Source organism: Miscanthus floridulus, chromosome 9, assembly GCF_019320115.1.
Source record: "Miscanthus floridulus cultivar M001 chromosome 9, ASM1932011v1, whole genome shotgun sequence".
In the NCBI taxonomy this organism is placed as follows: Eukaryota; Viridiplantae; Streptophyta; class Magnoliopsida; order Poales; family Poaceae; genus Miscanthus; species Miscanthus floridulus.
This window is the reverse complement of record NC_089588.1, coordinates 6,712,492-6,732,236: the sequence shown is the minus strand read 5'-3', so window position 1 is coordinate 6,732,236 and position 19,745 is coordinate 6,712,492. Positions and strand designations below refer to the sequence as shown.

The following is a 19,745-nucleotide window of genomic DNA, read 5'->3' as shown; positions in this document are numbered from 1 at the left end:
CCAAAACCAAGAATTCGACAGAAGGTGACAAAATCAATGCGATAATGTCGCCCATCAGTCATCCAATGAAGCTCATCCACTTCCCTGTTCCAATAGTAAGTAGCATGGAATTGAGCAAGAATCTCCCTGTTCCAGTCATACCTGAAACTCATGATGTCTATCATCTCAAAGCGGTCACAGGTCTTGATTGCTGTAGCAAACTGATGATCATCCTTGCTCTCCAAGTCACCAAAGTTAATGTACTGCATCTTGCTAATTTTGCCCTTGGACTTAGACAGAATGGCTGTAGCATAAAAATCAGATTGGAAAGCATTTCAAAATCTATAATCAATACCATTTGATCTGTCAAAAGAGTAGGGATCAATCTCTCTAGCTTCACCTGTCTTCTTCCAACTCATGGAATAATCAACAACTCTATGATCATCACTGTTTTGGGGAGGAATGAGATCGAATCTATCGGTGTTATTTCTCATGTAGCTGCTATCAAACTCTGAAATGTGCAAAGGAGAATCAGGCCACACACGAATAGTTCTTCCCATCCTCTGAATGTTTTCCTCTTCAGCAAGGTCTTCATCAAGATCTCTGTCTCTAGGAGTATAGCTCGCCTATCCCCTGCCTCTCTTGACCTTTTGCTTGGTTGTCAACACCTTCCTTTTACCTTGGTCCATCTATGCAATATAAATGAGACTTGATAAGAAACTGTATAAGATAATGAGTTAGACATAGCTGCAAGTAGGTTTTAACAAGAAAAAGAACTTTGAAGATGACACAGTAAGCTATGCTGGATTTGAAATCAGCAAGGTAGGGCGGCACTGCCGCCCCCTAAGGCCGACACTGCCGCCCTCAATAGCTTCACTATTTCATCTTCAATTTTCTCGTTCTGGTTAAATCCTATTTCCAATAGTGTCTATTCATCATCACAATTTCAGAATCACAGTCTAAACAGAGAACACATGAAACCCTAGCCATGGATTTAAAAGATTTAGTATGAAAAGCTTTTAAAACAATTTTTGATAAGTGAATCCAATCCATTCTGAACTTCATCAGTTATATGAAATTGAGTATAGCAGTTAGAATCTACGAGGGGTGCCATTAATGGTCCCAAGGGTGGCATTGCCGCTCTCCCCAAAATCATCCAACCGGTGAAATCCAAAATCAACTCGATTCAACCATCAAAAACCTTTCTAAATCCTTCATACTCCCCCTAGAAACTAAAATCCATGACCAAGAGCTTCACATTGCATAGATCGAGCAGGGGTTAGGGTTTCTCCTTGCTTCCAAACCGTTGGAGTGGAGGGAGAAGAGAAGAAATGGCTCGGCCAGGAGCCTCCTACAGTGACCAGCGAAGAAGAGTCTCAGTAGGCTGCAGGGGCGGCACTGCCGGGGTGGCAGTCCGCGAAGAACGGTGGCGGCGCGTGCTTGTGAGAGAGGAAGAGAGAAGCACAGGCGTCGGCGTCGGCTGGGAGAGAAGGAGAGAGTTGTGTCGGGGGCTAGAGAAGGAATAAGTAGAAGAAAACAGGCCCCGCGACCCAGCCAAAATTGGCTGAAAACGGCCCAGTTTTCAGAGAGCGGCACTGCCGGGCATAATGGGCGGCACTGCCACCCTGCCAATCTTGCAGGGATTACGCTGTAAATTTATGACCTCCTTAACCTCAGATATGGATATATGTTCTCTAAATATCATGACCAGTAAGCAATCAACAATGCAGACAATGGTCATGACACTTAGTTGGCCTTTTAAAGTGATTTTGAAACACAGTGTAATATCTTTTTAAATCATTTTCCTATATTGCTAGGTTGTCAAACAGAGGTGTGCCATATTTCAAACCATGTTACAAGAATCAAGTATATTTAGCTCACTACGCAAAGCACAAAACCTTGACTCATCGAGAGGCTTAGTGAAGATATCTGCTAGTTGTTTTTCGGTGCTCACATGATGAATTTCGATATCTCCTTTGGTTTCGTGGTCTCTCAAGAAATAATGTCGGATGTCTATGTGTTTGGTTCTTGAGTGACTTACGGGATTGTTTGCAAGCTTTATTGCACTTTCATTGTCACACAAGAGTGGAATTTTGGTAAATTAACATCCGAAATCACGAAGGGTTTGCTTCATCCAAAGTAGTTGAGCACAACATGCACCGGCTGCAACATACTCAGCCTCAACGGTGGAAAGGGCTACACAATTTTGCTTCTTAGAACTCCAAGACACTAGGGACCGTCCAAAGAATTGACATGTCCCTGAAGTGCTTTTTCTATCTACCTTGCAACCGGCATAATCAGAATCCGAATAGCCAAGTAGATTGAACTTGGAGCCTTTGGGATACCACAAGCCAAGGTTAGGAGTGTGTACTAAATATCTCAAGATTCTCTTAACAGCCATTAAATGGCACTCTTTTGGGTTAGCTTGAAATCTAGCACACATGCACACACTAAGCATTATGTCTGGCCTAGATGCACATAAGTAAAGTAAAGAGCCAATCATGGAACGATATACCTTGATGTCGATGGCTTTCCCTTCTTCATTTAGATCAAGATGTCCATTAGTTGGCATGGGAGTTTTGATAGGCTTGGCATTCACTATGTCGAACTTGTTAAGCATATCATGGGTGTACTTGGTTTGGCTAATGAATGTCCCTTCCTTCATTTGCTTGATTTGAAATCCAAGGAAGAACTTCAGCTCACCCATCATGGACATCTCAAATCTCTTAGTCATAATCCTACTAAACTCATCACAATACACATGATTAGTACTACCAAATATTATGTCATCGACATATATTTGGCACACAAATATATCATTTCCAACTTTGTGAGTAAAGAGTGTAGGGTCAGCTTTGCCTATTTCAAAGCCTTGTTTGAGCAAGAATTCCTTAAGGCATTCATACCATGCTCTTGGTGCTTGCTTAAGCCCATAGAGCGCCTTTTGGAGTTTATAGACATGGTTTGGGAACTTGGGATCTTCAAACCCCGGTGGCTGCTCCACATACACCAACTCTTGTATTGGGCCGTTGAGGAATGCACTCTTGACATCCATTTAGTGCAGCTTGAAGTCATGATGGGCAGCAAAGGCTAGAAGCATTCGAATTGCTTCAAGTCTTGCCACCGATGCATATGTTTCTTCAAAGTCCAAGCCCTCTGCTTAAGTGAAGCCTTGGGCCACCAATCTTGCCTTGTTCCTTGTCACCACACCATTTTCATCTTGCTTGTTGCGGAAGACCCACTTGGTACCAATGACGTTGGTATTTGGCCTTTCCACCAAGTTCCACACTTAGTTTCTCTCGAAGTTGTTGAGCTCTTCTTGCATGGCCATGACCCAATCCGGATCTTCAAGTGCTTGTTCTACCTTGAGAGATTCCAAAGAGGAAACAAACGAGTAATATTGACAAAAATTTGCTAAATGTGAGCGAGTTGTTACCCCCTTTCGAATGCTCCCAAGAATGTTGTCAACGGGGTGATCCCGTTGTATAGTTTGACGTAGCCTTGGATGCTCAACACCTTCTTGTTCTTCTTCTGGACCTTCAGTCTCTTCTTGTCCAAAAATAGGTTCTAGGTTGAGCCCTTGAAGTGGTGGAGTAGGAGTTGAAGCAGCTGTTGCTGAGGTGGATGGGGCGGCACTGCCGCCCTGCTGATGTTCAGCAGGTGAGTGCTGCCCTTGTCGATGAAGAACATCAGTGGAAATTTGTGCAGCAACAGCCTAGGGATCCTCATCATCAGTGGCTCGATCTTCTTGTGGCCTAATGTCGCCTATAGCCATTTGCTTGATTGCCTCACATGGTGGATCCTCCTTTCCTACAACACTTGAATCAACTTGCTCCACTTGAGAGCCATTAGATTCATCAAATGTCACATCTACCGTGACTTCAACTCTTTCCATGGTTTTGTTGAAGACACGATAGGCATGCTCATTTGATCCATAGCCAAGAAGAATTCCTTCATCAACTTTAGGTGTAAATTTAGAGGTTTTGGGTATTTTGTTAAGTATAAAACACTTGTACCCAAACACTCTAAAGTATGACACCTTTGGTTTGTTACCGGTTAGAAGCTCATATGAAGTCTTCTTGAGTTTCTTGTGTAAGTAGAGACGGTTGATGGCATGGCAAGCGGTGTTGACGGCGTCACTCCAAAAGAGGTCCAACATCTTGTATTCATCTAGCATTGTCCTTGCCATATCAAGAAGTGTACGGTTCTTCCTCTCTACTACACCATTTTTTTGAGGGGTGTAAGGAGTTGAAAACTCATGCTTGATGCCCTCATCATCAAGAAACTCTTCAACTAGAGTGTTCTTGAATTCGGTCCCATTGTCACTTCTTATCTTCTTGATAGGAAGACCGAACTCCCTTTGTGACCTTCTCACAAATATTTTGACTTTCTCTTGCACCTGGGACTTATCATAAACAAAGAACACCCAAGTAAAACAGGAATAATCATCAACAATAACTAGACCATATTTGTTACCCCCGATGCTTATGTAGGTGACCGATCCAAAGAGATCCATGTGAATCAACTCCAATGGTTGTGTGGTAGTCATGATGCTCTTTGGTGGGTGTGGTACACCTACTTGCTTTCTAGCTTAGCAAGCACTACAAATCCTGTCTTTCTCAAATTGAATATTGGTTAGTCTAAGAATGTGGTTGTCTTTTAGGAGTTTGGCCAAGTTCCTCATCCCAACATGAGCCAGTCGGCGATGCCATAGCCAACCCATGCTAGATTTTGCCACTAAACAGGTCTCAAGCTTAGCTTTACTTTTGCTGAAATCAACTAAGTAAAGCTTGTTCTTGAGGTAACCCATAAAGACAATTGAGGAATCCTCCCTCTTAGAGACTTCCACACCCTTATCTGTGAAGAGACAATTGTAGCCCATCTCATATAATTGAGAGACGGACATCAGATTGTACTTCAAAGAATTAACATGTAAGACATTTGTAATTGAATGATCAAGTGTAATAGCTACTTTACCAAGTCCAATCACACCCCCTTTTGAATTATCACCAAATATGATATTCTCATCTGAATTTGTAGTTGGGGAATATGATGAGAACATACTCCTTTCTCCGGTCATATGATTTGTACAGCCACTGTCAAGTACCCAACTTAACCCACTGGAGGAGTATTCCTGCAACACAAGTTTAGTTCCTAGTCTTAGGTCCCCAAATATTCTTGGGGCCTTGCATGTTAGTCACAAGAACTTTAGGAACCAAAATAGAAGCATTATGATAAACATTTCAACCATTGCCAACAAACTTGGCAAACACCTCCCCCTTGCTGTTGTGCTGCAAAACAAAGTTAGAATCTAAACATTAAGGAGGTGTTTTTGCCTTTGGTTGATAAGCATATCTATTTGGAGTGACCCAGATAGATTTCTTTGGTTTCTGAACAACCTGCTCTGGAAGTGACACCTTCTTCTTGGGCTTGACATGAGCAGAGGAGTAGGAGGTGGTCTTCCCTTTTCTGTGGGGAGCGGCACTGCCGCCCTTCACAGTGGCACTGCTGCCCATAGGCCGCGGTGCTGCTCTGGGCTGGCCTTGTGCCACCTTCTGTGCAGACCTATCTGTACCTTCCTGCCCTTTGATCACGAACTGAACACACTCATATCCATTTATTACCTTTCTCCCATTGGTTTTACCTCCATGAGTATGCCCAAGCCCATCTTTGATGCGTGGATTTCTTCTATCTTTGTATTGTGGCCTCTTTGGTTTTTCGCCTTTGCCACCAACATGTGTCTTACCTTCCATGTCCCTTTTTCCTAATATAGCATTGAGCCTAGCAATCTCCTTTTTCATGACCTCTAAGTTTGCAAGGTTAGTGGAATAAACTTTTAAGTCAAGATTATAGCATTTTCCACACCCTTGGCTAGTGGAGGGAATAGAAATGTCATTTGTGTTGGAGGGAAGTGGGGTGCTCTCGCATAGAAGGTTATATTGCTTCTCAAGTTTGTTGTGCTTTTCAACTAAGACACAATACTTGTCATTGAGTGCAATATTTGCCTTCTTTGTGAGAGCATGTTCTCTTTGTTCTTCGGCCAAGGCCTTGTTCAAAGAGTCCACCTCACTTCTCTCTAACTCAAGAGCTTCCTTGCAGCCAATATACATCTTTTTGGTTTCATCAAGATAATCCTCTATCAGCTAGCTCGACTTTGACATTTTCTAGTTCGTCCATTAGATTCATGATGAAGAGCTTTGTTTTAGAATCTAACTTTTTAGTCAATTTAACATATTTCTCAACATCACTAGTATCATCATTACTAGAATCACTAAGTTCACTACTAGAGATGTCACTAGGAGGTGGAGGAGATTTAGCTTTTTGTTTTACCTTCTCACCCTTTGCCATAAGACAAACATGAGTGGAGCGGTGGTCATCATCATCGGACATGTTGTTGAAGAGCCTTGATGTAGAGGATAGCTTTTGAATAGCCACGGTTGCAATCTTCACATCCTCTTCACTTGACTCTTTAGTTGAGTCCCACTCATGCCCAATGTGTGCCTCTCCCATTTGCTTGTATCTCTTTTTGTGCTCATGCTTGCCCTCATTGTTGTCCCTCTTGTATTTGTTCTCTTTCTTATCATAAGGACACTTAGCAATGAAGTGCTCCGTGCTGCCACAATTGTAGCAAGTCCTCTTCTTCTTGTTTGGGAACTTTCTTTGCACTATTTTGTACCCATTCTTTTTCAACCCCTTGTGATAGCTCTTCATGAACAAAGCCATGTCATCAATCTTCATATAATCAGCCCCATCATCTTCATCTTCACTTGAGGATGAACTTGGATCATCATTTTGTGGAGTTGACTTGATTTCCTTGGGTTGACTTGTTGATGCTTGCTTGCTGCCCTTTACCTTGTTGGAGATGCCTTGATTGCTTGATTTGTTGGCCTTGAGAGCTACTTCCTTGATCTTCATGCCTTCTAGCTTGGCTTGCAACTCACCAAGTCTTCTCCTCTCATTAGCTTCTTCTCTTTGCATGTCAAATGTCAACAATCTTCCAAGCACATCATTAGGTGTGAAGTGCTCAAACTTCTTCTTATCCCTAATCAAGGTGACTACGGTCTCATTTCTTGGTGAGTAGGCCTCCAACATAACCTTCACCACTTTGTGATCATCAAGCTCATCACACCCATAGCCTCTAATCTTGCCCACCAAGGTCATTAATCTATCAAACATCTCTTGTGGCCCCTCTCCATCTACAATCACGAACCTATTGAGCTTGGCCATCAACAAATCAATCTTTGCTTTCCTCACTTTATCTACACCTTCATGTGCTAGATGCAAAGTGTCCCAAATCTGTTTTGCAACATTGACATTCATCACTCGGTTGTACTCATTTCCATCCAAGGCACTAAGGAGAATACTTGTGGCTTGGCCATTGAGATGGACAGCAGCTAGCTCTTCATTTGTTGGCGCTTCGGGATCTTCTGGTGGCTGCAATCCATTCACCACAATCTCCCAAAGACTGGGGTGAAGACCTACAAGATAGGCACTCATCAAGTGCTTCCACTTGGCAAAGTTTATCTCATCAAAATGAGGCAACTTTCCCGTGGGTACATTGACAAAGGACCTTTTGTTATGGTTAGACAAATAAGAATAATTAAAGGATACGGCGGCATATTTGTTCTTGTTGTTGTTGCTGCCCTTGTCCTTGTTATCCTTCTTTTTGTCCTTGCTCTTCACCTCCTTGCTATCTTTTGAAGCATGGTATGACACATCATCATCTCCATCGTTCGAGCTACTAGAGAGCTCACTAGATGATGCATCATACTCATTCTTCTCTTGCTCTTGAGTTCTTAATGCCCTTCTCTTAGCTCTTGCCTCTCTTGTGATTCTTCTTTCTTCTTTTCTCTTCTTCTTGTCTTTGAGATGCTGCTCTTCCTTCTTCTTTTCTCTAGCTTCTCTTCTCGAGATCATTGTGGCTTTTCTTTCTTTTCTCGCCTTTCTTCTTTCAGCATCGGTGGTCTTGGGTTCTTTGATGGTGGCATCACTTGCTGTGGACATGGACAGCTCACTACTGCTGCCGACATCCTCAACGTGCACACCACTTGCGTCTGCAACGCGAACGTTCTTCGAACCTTCTCCTTCTTCCATACTTCACACGGTGAAGCATATGCGAAGCAACCTCGCTCTAATACCACTTGTAGGATCTACAGGAAGATAAAGAAGGCCTAGAGGGGGGGTGAATAGGCCTGTAAAAATTTAACTCAAAACTCTATTAGAACAGAGGGCGGTACTGCCGGCCTTACAGGGCGGCACTGCCGCTCTACTAAAATTAATCTAACACAGTTGAGATTTAACATATATGAACCTGACCCCACTAGCTGCTTAATCCTGCAATATAACTTCAAGATCTAGTTCGAAGACTGGATACCACAGAAACTTCACACAAAAGTGAATCGAGCAACTAAACCCTAACAACAGCTAGCAACAAAGTAAACTACAAGTATAATAAAGACAAAGCACGCAAGACACAAGATTTATCCCGTGGTTCAGCTCACCACTAAGGTTTGCCTAAGTCCACGTTGTTGAGGAAGCCACAAAAGGCTTGAGCTTGCCACAAAGGCTTGCCTTACCCTCGTTCTCAAATCAAGAGAGTAAACTCTTGAAGTGAGGGGTGATTTCTTAGCTTTCGAATGAGGTTACAAACCTCCCAAGGCTGCCACTCAAGTTGGCAAGCACAAGGGCGATGCCTAGCCAGCTAGGAGCAAGCTCCAAGAGTAACAAACCCTAGAACCACCGGCCAAACATGAACCAAATGCTCTTAGACTTTGGGAATCAGTGGATCTACTCTCCAATTGAGTTTTGTTGCATTTTCTCTCAAATTTTGATGGTTGGAATCAATGATTTGCTTGAGGGATGGAGGAGCAACAATGGAGGAGAGAGGGTGAGCTTTGGTTCTATTTTTCTCGAGCAGAATGACTCAGTGGAGAAGATGACCATTGTGGGCCGGGCCTGAAGGGTATAAATACCCCCCGAGTCCAACGGTCAGTTAAGGGTGGCACTATCGCTCTTAATAGGGCGGCACTGTCGCCATAGCCAAAACAGGTAACATGATCTAAAATTTGGTTGGTTGTTTTGACTAGGTGAGATGATGTAGATCTGTGAATTTGAGCATCTAGTTCAACAGTTGACCAACTGTCCTAAAATCCCTCTTAATAGTATGATTTTCCCTAAACTCAAATTCAAAACATAAAAGAATTTAAACCTCTTTTGAGCTGGGTCTAGCCACCTTTCTTAATTAGGACACCTATAACCTGTACATCATCCTCATTCTTTGATTCCCTGCTTGTCATCTCGATAAACCTCATTAGTCCTCTAATTTGGTGGTCATCAATGCCAAAACCCATAATAGGGCTTGATTGCACTTACAAAGACGCGCACCATCAGCGGCGCCAGCCTCCTCATGTGGTACGCCCTGATGACACCGACCCTGTGAAGGCCACGGTCCTTGAGGAACACAATGGCATCAAGAAGGTCGTGCAACCTTCCCTTCTCCTTCTCAGGAGGCCCCCACGACCACACCTGCGGTGCCACTTCGATGAGGCACCTGGTGAAATTCGGCAAAGGGGCGACGACATCGTTCTTCGCGTAGAACCACAATGCGTGCCATCCCTTGCTGGATCTGGAGAGCTGGTAGGGTATGTACTCCGCCGATCGATGCCCCCGAAGGTGGATGCAGGGAGATGGAGAGGAAGTATCTCCACAACTTGAAGTGGGGCTCAATTCCCAGGTACCCCTTGCACAATGCAATGAAGGCCATGATGTGCTAGATCCCGTTCAAGTTCAAGTGTTGTAGCTCGGTCCGATAGTGGTGCAGCAGCCCCCAAAAGAATGGGTGAGGGGGGATCGCAAATCCGTGCTCATGGAAGGGTGCAAAAGACACGATGTAGCCGTTAGGTGGCGTCGGTGCCTCCTCATGGCCAGACATAATCCACTCCATCGAGTCGGTCGTCCCATGGAGAAGGCCGTGCTTGACAAGGCCCTCCATGCAAGCGTGGGTGACATCGGAGCGGTACCACGACTCCATGGAAACAGGGGAAGAGAAACAAGGGCTTTGCTGACATAAAGCGATCTAAAGCGCTGTTGGTGGAGAAACGGAGAAGGCGAGGCTACAGTTATGCGAACCAAAAGGCGAAGGGAAAGGCCCCTATTTATAAGGGAAGGTGGAGCGAGAGGCAAACCGTCCACCTTGATCGACGCACCCACCATGCCCCATCACTTTGCCTCTCTGAGAATCGTGCACATGTCACCCTCGGCCGTTCCTCGAAGGGCGCACCGAACAGCGGTTCGTCCCCTCGATGGGCCAAAAACCACCACAAGCAAGTAGGGATGCGAAGCTAAAAATGCTCCCACGGCCCATTAAGGCCCAGGAGTTTGAAGGTTGGCCCACCGACGGGTTCACAACCGCTCTAGGGCACCTTTAGAGTGAGGGGTGGTAAGGGATGGGCCCGCTAGCAGCTAGTACCTAGGAACACAAGCGCCATAGGCATCCTGACCCATGTTCGAGTCTTGGCCGGTGCACAGTCTATGGTTTTTCCTCGAAGAAAGGTGATGAGCCCTTGGGACCGGTCGAACGGACCCGAGAACTATATGGACTGGCCGCTAGGAATCTAGAGTCATTCAAAGCTAACCCCCACGAACGGGAAGCCAGGGCCCCACTCGGACTAGCCCATTAACAACTCACCAAGCACCATGATTCGTCCATCGAGGAAAATATGGCATGGCTTAGACCCTCCATTTTATCAAAAAAATGCATGAGGGAGGATGATTACAAGATGAGTTGACCCCTCGACCGGACCCCTGCAATGAGCAGGGGCTCGGGGGAAGTTGGACTCGCAAGGAGACCGAGTATGCGGTCGCATATCAATGACAAATCAATCGGATCCTAGGGAGGGATCGGGATCAAGAGAAATCTTTTCTAACCCCCTAAGCCCCGTAGCTACATGCTCCTGAAGAGTCTTATCACAACAGAGAGGAATCGCAACCCTACCAAGACATCCCGTGGGCTGTGAAGGGAGATCAAAACCCTCAGAATCCTTCCGTCTGAAAAAGCCTTCGAAGGAGTATCCTACTCCTCCGTAGGCTCCGGGACTACTGTTGGGTATCGAGATTAGGGATACCTAGAAGAAGGAAGCTGATGGCCGTGAACGCTAACTCCCATGGATGGTCAAGAGTGTATCTTGGTCTCGCCTGACCTTGAGGGTACGGGCTCTGTCTCATCCGACGTTGAGGGCGTGGGATCCAGGTCACCTGACCTCGAGGGCACGGGCTCCATCTCGCCCAACCCCTTGGGCGAGAGCCCCATCACGTCTGACCCTAAGGGCGCGGGATTCACGTCGCTTGATCCCGAGAGCGCGGGCTCCGCCTCGCTCAACCCCTCGGGCGAGGGCTCCGCCTCGCCTGACCCCAAGTGGGCAGCCTCCACCTCGCTCGACCCCTCGGGCGTCGACTTTGCCTCTTCTGACCCCTCAGAGGGGGGATTCCGCCTCGCCTGACGGGAGTCCGCACCGCCCCCAACCACTACGGGTCTAAGGGTATGAGCCCAAGGTCAAACTTCTGACGCCAGAAAGAGAGTAGGTGCATCTTGACATGACCCACGGCCACGATGGGCCGTACCTTAAGACTCACGTTGCCAATAATGTCAGGCGTGCCGACGCTATGCTACCTAATCCACGTACGGCTTCCGACGGGGATATCTGCCACCATGCCGCTCGCCGGGATGGAATGGAACATCATGACCAGCTAACGACGCCCATGTACAACGCCAGTGATGAACAGGGCCACGACGTGAAGCCGTCCCCATCATCATCTACAGGACTGATGGGACCTGCGTAAAGGAGATGATGGGCGCCATGACCCCGGAGGCCTTCTTCCTCCTCGCTTTTCTCTCTCTCTCTCTCTCTCTCTCTCTCTCTCTCGTGTAACCTGTATCTTTCCCTTTGTCTATAAAAGGGGAAGTAGGATGCCCCCGGGAGGGCACGCTTCCAAGGCACAACGTCTCTAAGACATAACGCCCATACGCCTCAACAACCAGCATATGATCCTTCCACCAGAGACTTAGGACTGGCTCTCTCTCTCCCCCCATTTGTAACCCCTACTATAAATAAGTGTCGGTAACACGAGCAGCAGCGAACTGGACATAGGAACATTCTGCCCGAACCAGTATAAATCCTTGTGTCCTCCGAGCATAGCCATCCGGGTCAGATGCGCAAATCACAAAATTTACTAGCCGGTGATCCGAAACACCGACACATATGTATGAAAAAAATAGATGAAACACTGTGAACATATGTTTGCAACATATGTGTACAACCACATATGCAATATCTCGATCTACGTTTACAACATCTATATGAAACACTTGCAACATACCTAAAAACATCTGCAACACTTGAAATAGTCACTTGCAACATGCGCCTTCAAGCACAACATCTACTTGCTGCTTACAAAATGGAGGCTCGCCGGTGCATGAGTTCACCGGAGGCAGCCGCGAGATCGCCACCGTCGACCAGCGCCACCATCGACTAGATCAACTCCCCCTACCTCGAGGCCAGTAGGGATCCCTTCGTAGTCACCAGTATCCTACGCTCCACGCAAGAGCCGCAGCCCCTGCAGCCGGCGCCGCAGTCCCCACCACCACTGGATCTCTCGACGCGTAATGGATCTGATGGAAGGAGCAGCGAGGTAGAGTAGGGCGGAGAGAGAAAGGAGATGCTCGCTTGTCGCTCCTAGTCGGAGATGGAGCAAAACGGCCGGGGTAGAGAGGGAGCAAGGCGAGCGCTGGTGCAGGCGCGGTGGAGAGGGAGGCAGCCGGCTGGCACCGGGCGAACGATGAGGCTAGAACTCAAGCTCGAGCGGCGTTCGGCAAACAACAAGAAAGAAATGGGCGGATGGTACTAATGTGGAGATTGGGGGTGTTTTTTAGAAATGTGTGGAGATTGGGAGTGGGTTGAGACAAGAGAGGCTATTGGGCTGTTCGAGCCCAGCCATTAGCTCGTTTGGGCTGGTTTGGCTTTATAAGCCATGGTTGAAAGTACCGTTGACTGATTTGATATGAGAAAAAAATATTATTCATTGACTGATAAGTCATGGATTATAAGCCAAATACGACAAAACGATCAGGCAGCAGGACGCCCTACTCCTATCAATTCCGTAATCCTGCAACCTCTGAATGAGTAACCTCCTCACGTGCGTTTCAGATACTCTACCACTAGTACAGGCAGCCTATATAGAGTACTCAATTGGAGTAGGGGTTGCATTCTTTAACCAGCAGTGCACTTACATTATGGCTGTGTTTAGTTGGGTGAAATTTGGGAATTTGACTACTGTAGTATTTTCGTTTTTATTTGGCAATTAGTATTCAATCATGGACTAATTAGACTTAAAACGTTCGTCTCACGATTTCCAACCAAACTGTGTGTAATTAGTTTTTTTTGTCTACATTTAATGCTCCATACACGTATCGCAAGATTCGATGTGATAGCTACTGTAGCACTTTTTAGGAAAACTTTTTGGAACTAAACCATGCCTATAGGAGTATTACGAAACCAAACTCATGCATCTACCTCGCGTCAGAAATCGTTAAGCTTTGCAGTAGCCCGCAGTAAAATCAGGGAAGTGCATGTTGCACTACGTAAAAAATGATTTTTAGCAACGGTATAAATTTTTTTTAGGGGCGGCTGGTGATGGAGCCGCCCCTACAGTGACGTTCTCGGGAGCCCAGACACCAGCCGCCTCTACAAATGGAACAGCAGGGGCGGCTGGTGATACGAGCCGCCCCTACAAATGGGTTTAATTTGTAGGGGCGGCTCACTCACCAACCGCCTCCAGTGTTTCTATTTGTAGGGGCGGCTGAATCACCGACCGCCCCTACAAATACCGCTGTATATATATCGGCCAGAAAATTCTCTCACCTTCCTCCTCTCTCTCTCTCAGTCTCTCTCCTCTTCGCTCCCTCTCTCCCTCGACGCGGACAGGGCGGCGGCGGCGCTTGGCGCGAGCGGGCGCAGCGGCTGTGGCCGCCTTTCTCCACCTTCTCCTCCCCCCATCGCACCATTTCCTTACTCGGCTCCTCCCCTCTGTCCCGGATCTGAGCCGAGCTGCGCTCTCCGCGCGTCGGTCACTGCCCACCGCCCAGGTCTTGTCGCCCCGCGCAGATCTGCTGCTGCTCTGAGGTAAATCGTTGATTGCTTGAACCATACCCGATAGATCCGGTATCTCCTCCTCCCCATCCCCTTCTCACGCGACGCAACTCAGGCGCCTCCCCATCGGAACCCTAATCCTCTCAGACGCCCGGACTCGGATCCGTTTCTTCTCCTGCTGGTGGTAAGTGAACCTAGCTTCCTTGTTCCGGTTGATTCGATCTAGGAGCTCGAGTTGTTCTTGGGGGCATTTCTTTGCCGTGTCAGTGTAGTCAGATCCAAATCTGTCTCCCTTTGGATTTGTTTGCTGCGGAGTGCGGAAGTGCGGAGAGTGATGCGCTGCTAGCTCTTAATCTCTCCACCATACCTCTTTTAGCTTCTTCGCTTTCTGCCATGGGCGCTAGGCAAGATCGATCTAGCCAAGGTGCCGATGCGGTTTGTTTTCCAGAAGTTTTGGGAGATTCAGCTCGAATTTAATGTCCCGAATTTATTTTTTAAGATACATGACCCCAAGTGATGAGCAACTCGGCATGTTCTTGTTCTTGCCTGGTAGTAGCTCGCAGCCATACCAATTGTTTTGTTTCCCCTTTTTCTCGAGATGGGATTACAATTTTGCATTGACAGCTGCACCAATTGTTTTGTTTCCCCTTTTTCTCGAGATGGGATTATAGTTTTGCATGCATGGCATCTGAACATTGTGAACATACTTTTTACTCAGGTCAACATCATGATGGCTACTTTGGGGAGGACGAAGTGGCAAGCTGTAACAACCTATATCGTGCTATGCATCTTGTCATCCATTTGCATCTGCAAAGCGCAATTCACGCCTGCGGACATTGTCATCCTGGTTTCAGCTTCTGTACCCGCTAATATCCTTTGCATCTTACATATATCCTTTGCCAACATTTAAATTTTGCATTGCTTTATTTATTTTAAAGCTATCATAAGTTATGTAGATGTATGTTGTGTGCAGTTACATGTAAATTTTCTCACTGATTTTGGACCATGAAAACTGCTAAATCAGTCCCTCAAATGAGTATAAAGATGTTGTTTATAGTATTTAGCACCCTGGATGCACACCTAGAACATGCAGTTAGTTTGATATTTTTTTAATAAGCCTAGCATGTTGTTTAATTTGGGGATAAAATTCTGTTTATGGATCTAGATTTATTTGGTGGCTGATTAGGAAGGCTACTTTCATTGATCACTATTGTGAAATTGCAGGTTAGTGAACTCTTGGCGTGGAGGAGGATAAAGTATCTCCATCTTACATCACAGAGTGAGTTTTTTAAATGACGAACCTGTTAGCTTTTGTACATTCTGGTATTTTTTCACTGAAATTGCAGTAGTCATCCCTTCATTAAGCTTAATATAAGAAGACAAAACGAGTTTTCTGCTTGTGTAATAGGTAAGAAAGGTTTTCTGGTGTATTGAACCTTCCAGTGGCATAGCTGTGAAAGGTTTGCTGGAGCATCTCTTCTATCTTGTTGACTAATCATGTATACTTGCCAATTCCTAATTTAGATTGACAGTACGAGATATGATATTATACCTCATTATATGGTTTGCAAGTCTCCATCTTGCCCCAGAGCACTGCAGCCTTGGCAGCATAGCAGTGCACCTCCACAGCCTGGGAAGACACAGTTGTGAGCATGGCCGTGATGGCATCTGCACTTATGGTAAATTAGTTAAATGAACTGCAGATAGTAATGCTGAAGCAAGCTTAATGATTTAAACTTTAAAGTTTTACATCCGGACTGTATGGAACATCAATTAAAACACTGAACATATTAGATAGATGTTGTCTTTCAATGGCATTGCAGCTTACTTTTGCATATTTTTCTTCTGCTTTGACTTTTGATGATTTACTTTTTGCTTGTTTTAAACTAGTTACTGAATTGGGCATTTTGTAACAAGTAGCCACCTAACTTGATGGGCCACATTCAGGATATTTGGAAAATTGTGAGAACATATTATTCGCATGCTCTTTTAGTTGTCTAGTAAATAGTTTCTGGGTTTCGCAAGCTAGAGCTCCAGCTCCAAGAAAGACACAGATTTGTTGGAGCTAGATATTTGTAGCTCCAAGAAATCTTAATCTGGAGCTGGAGTATGCGTACAAACTAGTGGTTCTGATAAGGTACTGAACTTTATTATGCCTAAGATTCTTTAGCGAGTTTGGCATTTGGCAACTCCGCTCTAATCTGAACTGTCTCCACAAAGAGTTATCCTTGTTAGGAATCAGATTTCTTCTGAATAGAAGAACTAATTTCATTTTGTGGAGGACACTCTCTGGTTTGATATCTTGTTCGTCTTCATATCAGCATGTGTTACATTTTTGGTAGTTTCATAGTTTGATTTTCTTAAAACAATATGCTACAGCTGATTGGAGTTTTGAGGGGAAAATATGGTTTTCTATGTAGGCGTTTTAGCAATGGTGGTTTTCTATTATTTTGTTCTATACAATATCTTTTGCTAAGCTAGTTTCATCATCATTTTCATAAATTCTTCTGTTGATGAATTGCAGGTCAGCTTCCTGGTGTCACTGCTCCTATTACCGGGGTTGGGGTGCTTCCAAACTTGTATAATTTGGCTGCTGGACAGGTAATCCATGTGTTTCCTTTTTGGGTTTTTTAATTTGAGTTTCAACCATGAATGGTCATTCTGTCATGATCTGGCATCCAAATTTGATAATCAACTGTCCTTGTTTCTTGGACACACTTGTATCTTGTATTATTTGATCATGTCTGTTGCTTTCTAATTTTGCTTGCCTTGCATCAGTTCAACCCCCTTGTTATTCAGCCACAAGCCATGACACAACAGGCTACACGACATGCTCGGCGTGTCTATGTGGGTGGACTTCCTCCAACTGCTAATGAGCAGGTAATTACTTGGATAGCTTAATTTTTTTTCACTTGTTCCTATTTGATCTTCTATATCCTTACCAGTTCATTATTTCATACAGACCGTTGCCATATTCTTCAATGGAGTTATGGCTGCTATTGGAGGAAACACAGCTGGTCCAGGTGATGCTGTTCTTAATGTCTACATAAACCATGACAAGAAATTTGCTTTTGTGGAGATGAGATCTGTGGAGGAAACACAACTGCCTTACTTTGTATTTCTATTTTTTTCGTATGAGTTCTTTGTGTGCGGCTATGGTATGTTTGACGAAATTATGAAAATTCCCTTTCCATATAAAAATGGTTTGCTCCATATGTAAATATATCTGACATAGTTAAAGTTCATATGGTTTTGAGGTAGAACAAGGTTGGTTAGTTTACTCATTTATCTTTAATGCTAATTGAAAAATATATGTTCTGATCGAATTTGAATTGTAAATTTAATTTTTTTTGGCGGAAAAATGATTTGTAGGGGCGGTTGGTACTGTAGCCGCCCCTACAAATCGATTTGTAGGGGCGGCTGGTGTTCCCAGACCGCCCCTATAAATCGATTTGTAGGGGCGGCTATAGTACCAACCGCCTCTACAAATCGATTTGTAGGGGCAGCTGGTACTGTAGCCGCCCCTACAAATCGATTTGTAGGGGCGGTCTGAAAACCGCCCCTACAAATCATCGATTTGTAGCCACCCTTTCATAGGGGCGGCTGGCAAAACCGCCTCTACAACTGTTTACCAGCCGCCCCTGGAAATGGTTTTCTACGTAGTGTTGCCGACGAGAAGCGTATTCTCCAAGTTTATGAAACGTCAGAAGCTGTGGCAATGGTTTTTTTTTTCTTACTTCATAAGTTTGTAATAATAATTGGTCTCATTCTCTTGTTCAGAAAAGATGAAGCCGGATTTGTTTCATCATCTAAAAAAAGCTGAGAAAAGTAGTAATATGTGTGTACAACTGTACATCGATATATCCATTTTTATTTGTTGCTGTATTTATGCATTGCCAATCTGTTACTTTCATAAATATAGATATACACTGATGCAAGCAAGCTGAATATATACTCGGACTACATATTGACATCTATTATTGCCGTCGTCAGTTGACGGTTTTTCTAAATGCAAAGGGATGCATGTACTGTTACGTACGTATACGACAACAAGTTAGGCTGCCGACCCTGACAGTACTCTTGTTGTGTTGCAAGAGTCAAAGCCAAACCACCCAACCCAACTGCTGGCTGCTGCGATGCTAGCCGCCGACTCTGAAAACTAAACCAATTGCAATGCAAGACCAGCCTCTGAAATCACCAGTCGTCGTCGTCGACAGACTAACAACAGCAATCACAGTCTCTGAAAAACCAAAACTTTACACCGGCCATGAACGAACATATATTATTGTATATTATCTTCGTTGAATCCGGGGAATTAACTGGATAATCTATCCCTTATCGAGTACGTGATCGAGCGAGTCATCTAATCTGTATGCTAATTAATCTCCGTCCATCATGCTAATCGATCCCTGACAAACAAATCACAGCATTTGCATCCACCCATCGCGTCTGTAAGAGCCAGACGATCCATCGAGCTGAGAAGAGCCAAGCTGCAGGAAGAGGGAACGAAGAAACACATGGATGGGCCATGGGTGAGGAAGGATCATCAGGACGACGGCTGGGTGCAGTTGTTGGCGGCGCCGCAGCCGCAGGTTTGCGGAGTGAAGGCGCAGGTGCCGTAGGGCTTGCCGGGGAGGTCGCAGTCGATGGCGTAGCAGCAGCTCGTGTCCACGCAGCTGCTGCTGTTAGACGACGACGAGCAGCACCGGCAGCCTTGGCACACCTCGAACGGCTCGTACGGCGCCGCCGCCGCTTCTGTCATCGCAGCCGCAGCCGCCGGTGACATGGACCGGTACACCACTCTCCGCACCGGCACGTACGACGACTCCTCGCTGCTGCTGCCTCCTGCTTGTTTGTTTGTTAATTAATTAATTTGCTCATCAGGCCTTATATTGGGGATTTAATTTAGAACTGATATATATGACTAGATCAAATAAAAACATGCATGCTTACCTTGAGCTTGCAGCAGGAAGGAGGAGACGAAGATGAGCAGGAGGCCGGCAGATAGGGCGGTGAAGCCGGTGAGGGAGATCATCGTCATGGGGGCTGAAGGGCGTCGTCGAGCCATGGCAGGCCTCCCCTCCTAACGAATTTGCTTTGGTGGTGGGTGATATATACTAGTGGAAGGGAGAGGACGACGACGACTAACAAGAAGGGAAGAGAAGAACAATAGCTGATGATACCCTTCCTCTTGGGTTAACTAACACCACCACTGTATGTAAGTGCGTGTGTCAGTGTGTGATGTGATGTGACACAATCTTAAACGCCAGTGCGTCGTTTCAGATTATGAACGAACGGGTTCTAATTATGTCTCTTTCTACGACTGATTAGTTTCCTTGTATAGTTGAATAAACCATCTTTTTCTCTCATGAATATATTTTCTTTCCTTTCATGTTAACTTTTTAATCTCTCTTCCGTTACATGATTACACATAAATCTCCCTGATTAGTTCATCCTCTCTTGAAGTCCCGCGACTCGCCCGCCTCTACCACCGCTGGTCTCCCTTCGGCATATCGCAGGAGACCGGAGGGAGTGGGGATCCATTATTTTTTTTATAAGTTTTTCTAGTAGATCGAGTGCTTAGGGTTATGGTGAAATCGTTTCTTGGTATCAGGGATTTAT

General features: G+C 45.3%; 2 protein-coding genes across 13 annotated transcripts; one reads left to right on the top strand and one right to left on the bottom strand.

The window, feature by feature from the left end:
- Positions 1 to 13,893: 13,893 nt before the first annotated feature.
- Positions 13,894 to 17,346, top strand: LOC136481257 (splicing factor U2af large subunit B-like). 12 transcript variants are annotated; one of them, XM_066478618.1, is made up of 8 exons: positions 13,902 to 14,156; positions 14,239 to 14,307; positions 14,842 to 15,402; positions 15,473 to 15,531; positions 15,648 to 15,802; positions 16,648 to 16,724; positions 16,902 to 17,003; positions 17,086 to 17,346. In XM_066478618.1, the coding sequence occupies exons 5-8, from the start codon at positions 15,664 to 15,666 to the stop codon at positions 17,341 to 17,343; spliced, it is 576 nt and encodes a 191-aa protein (XP_066334715.1). In that variant the 5' UTR covers positions 13,902 to 14,156; positions 14,239 to 14,307; positions 14,842 to 15,402; positions 15,473 to 15,531; positions 15,648 to 15,663; the 3' UTR covers positions 17,344 to 17,346. The 12 variants fall into 12 exon arrangements, 11 of the variants coding, with proteins under 11 accessions (XP_066334715.1, XP_066334718.1, XP_066334712.1 ...); XM_066478621.1 differs by lacking the exon at positions 15,473 to 15,531 and having other exon boundaries at positions 13,903 to 14,156; positions 14,842 to 14,970; positions 15,348 to 15,402; XM_066478615.1 differs by lacking the exon at positions 15,473 to 15,531 and having other exon boundaries at positions 13,903 to 14,156; positions 14,842 to 14,970; positions 15,348 to 15,402; positions 15,532 to 15,802.
- A 1,026-nt stretch (positions 17,347 to 18,372) lies between these two features.
- LOC136481255 (uncharacterized) lies at positions 18,373 to 19,465 on the bottom strand. The gene is made up of 2 exons (XM_066478611.1): positions 19,077 to 19,465; positions 18,373 to 18,968 (listed from the first exon to the last, which is right to left on the bottom strand). The coding sequence occupies exons 1-2, from the start codon at positions 19,189 to 19,191 to the stop codon at positions 18,670 to 18,672; spliced, it is 414 nt and encodes a 137-aa protein (XP_066334708.1). The 5' UTR covers positions 19,192 to 19,465; the 3' UTR covers positions 18,373 to 18,669.
- Positions 19,466 to 19,745: the final 280 nt, after the last annotated feature.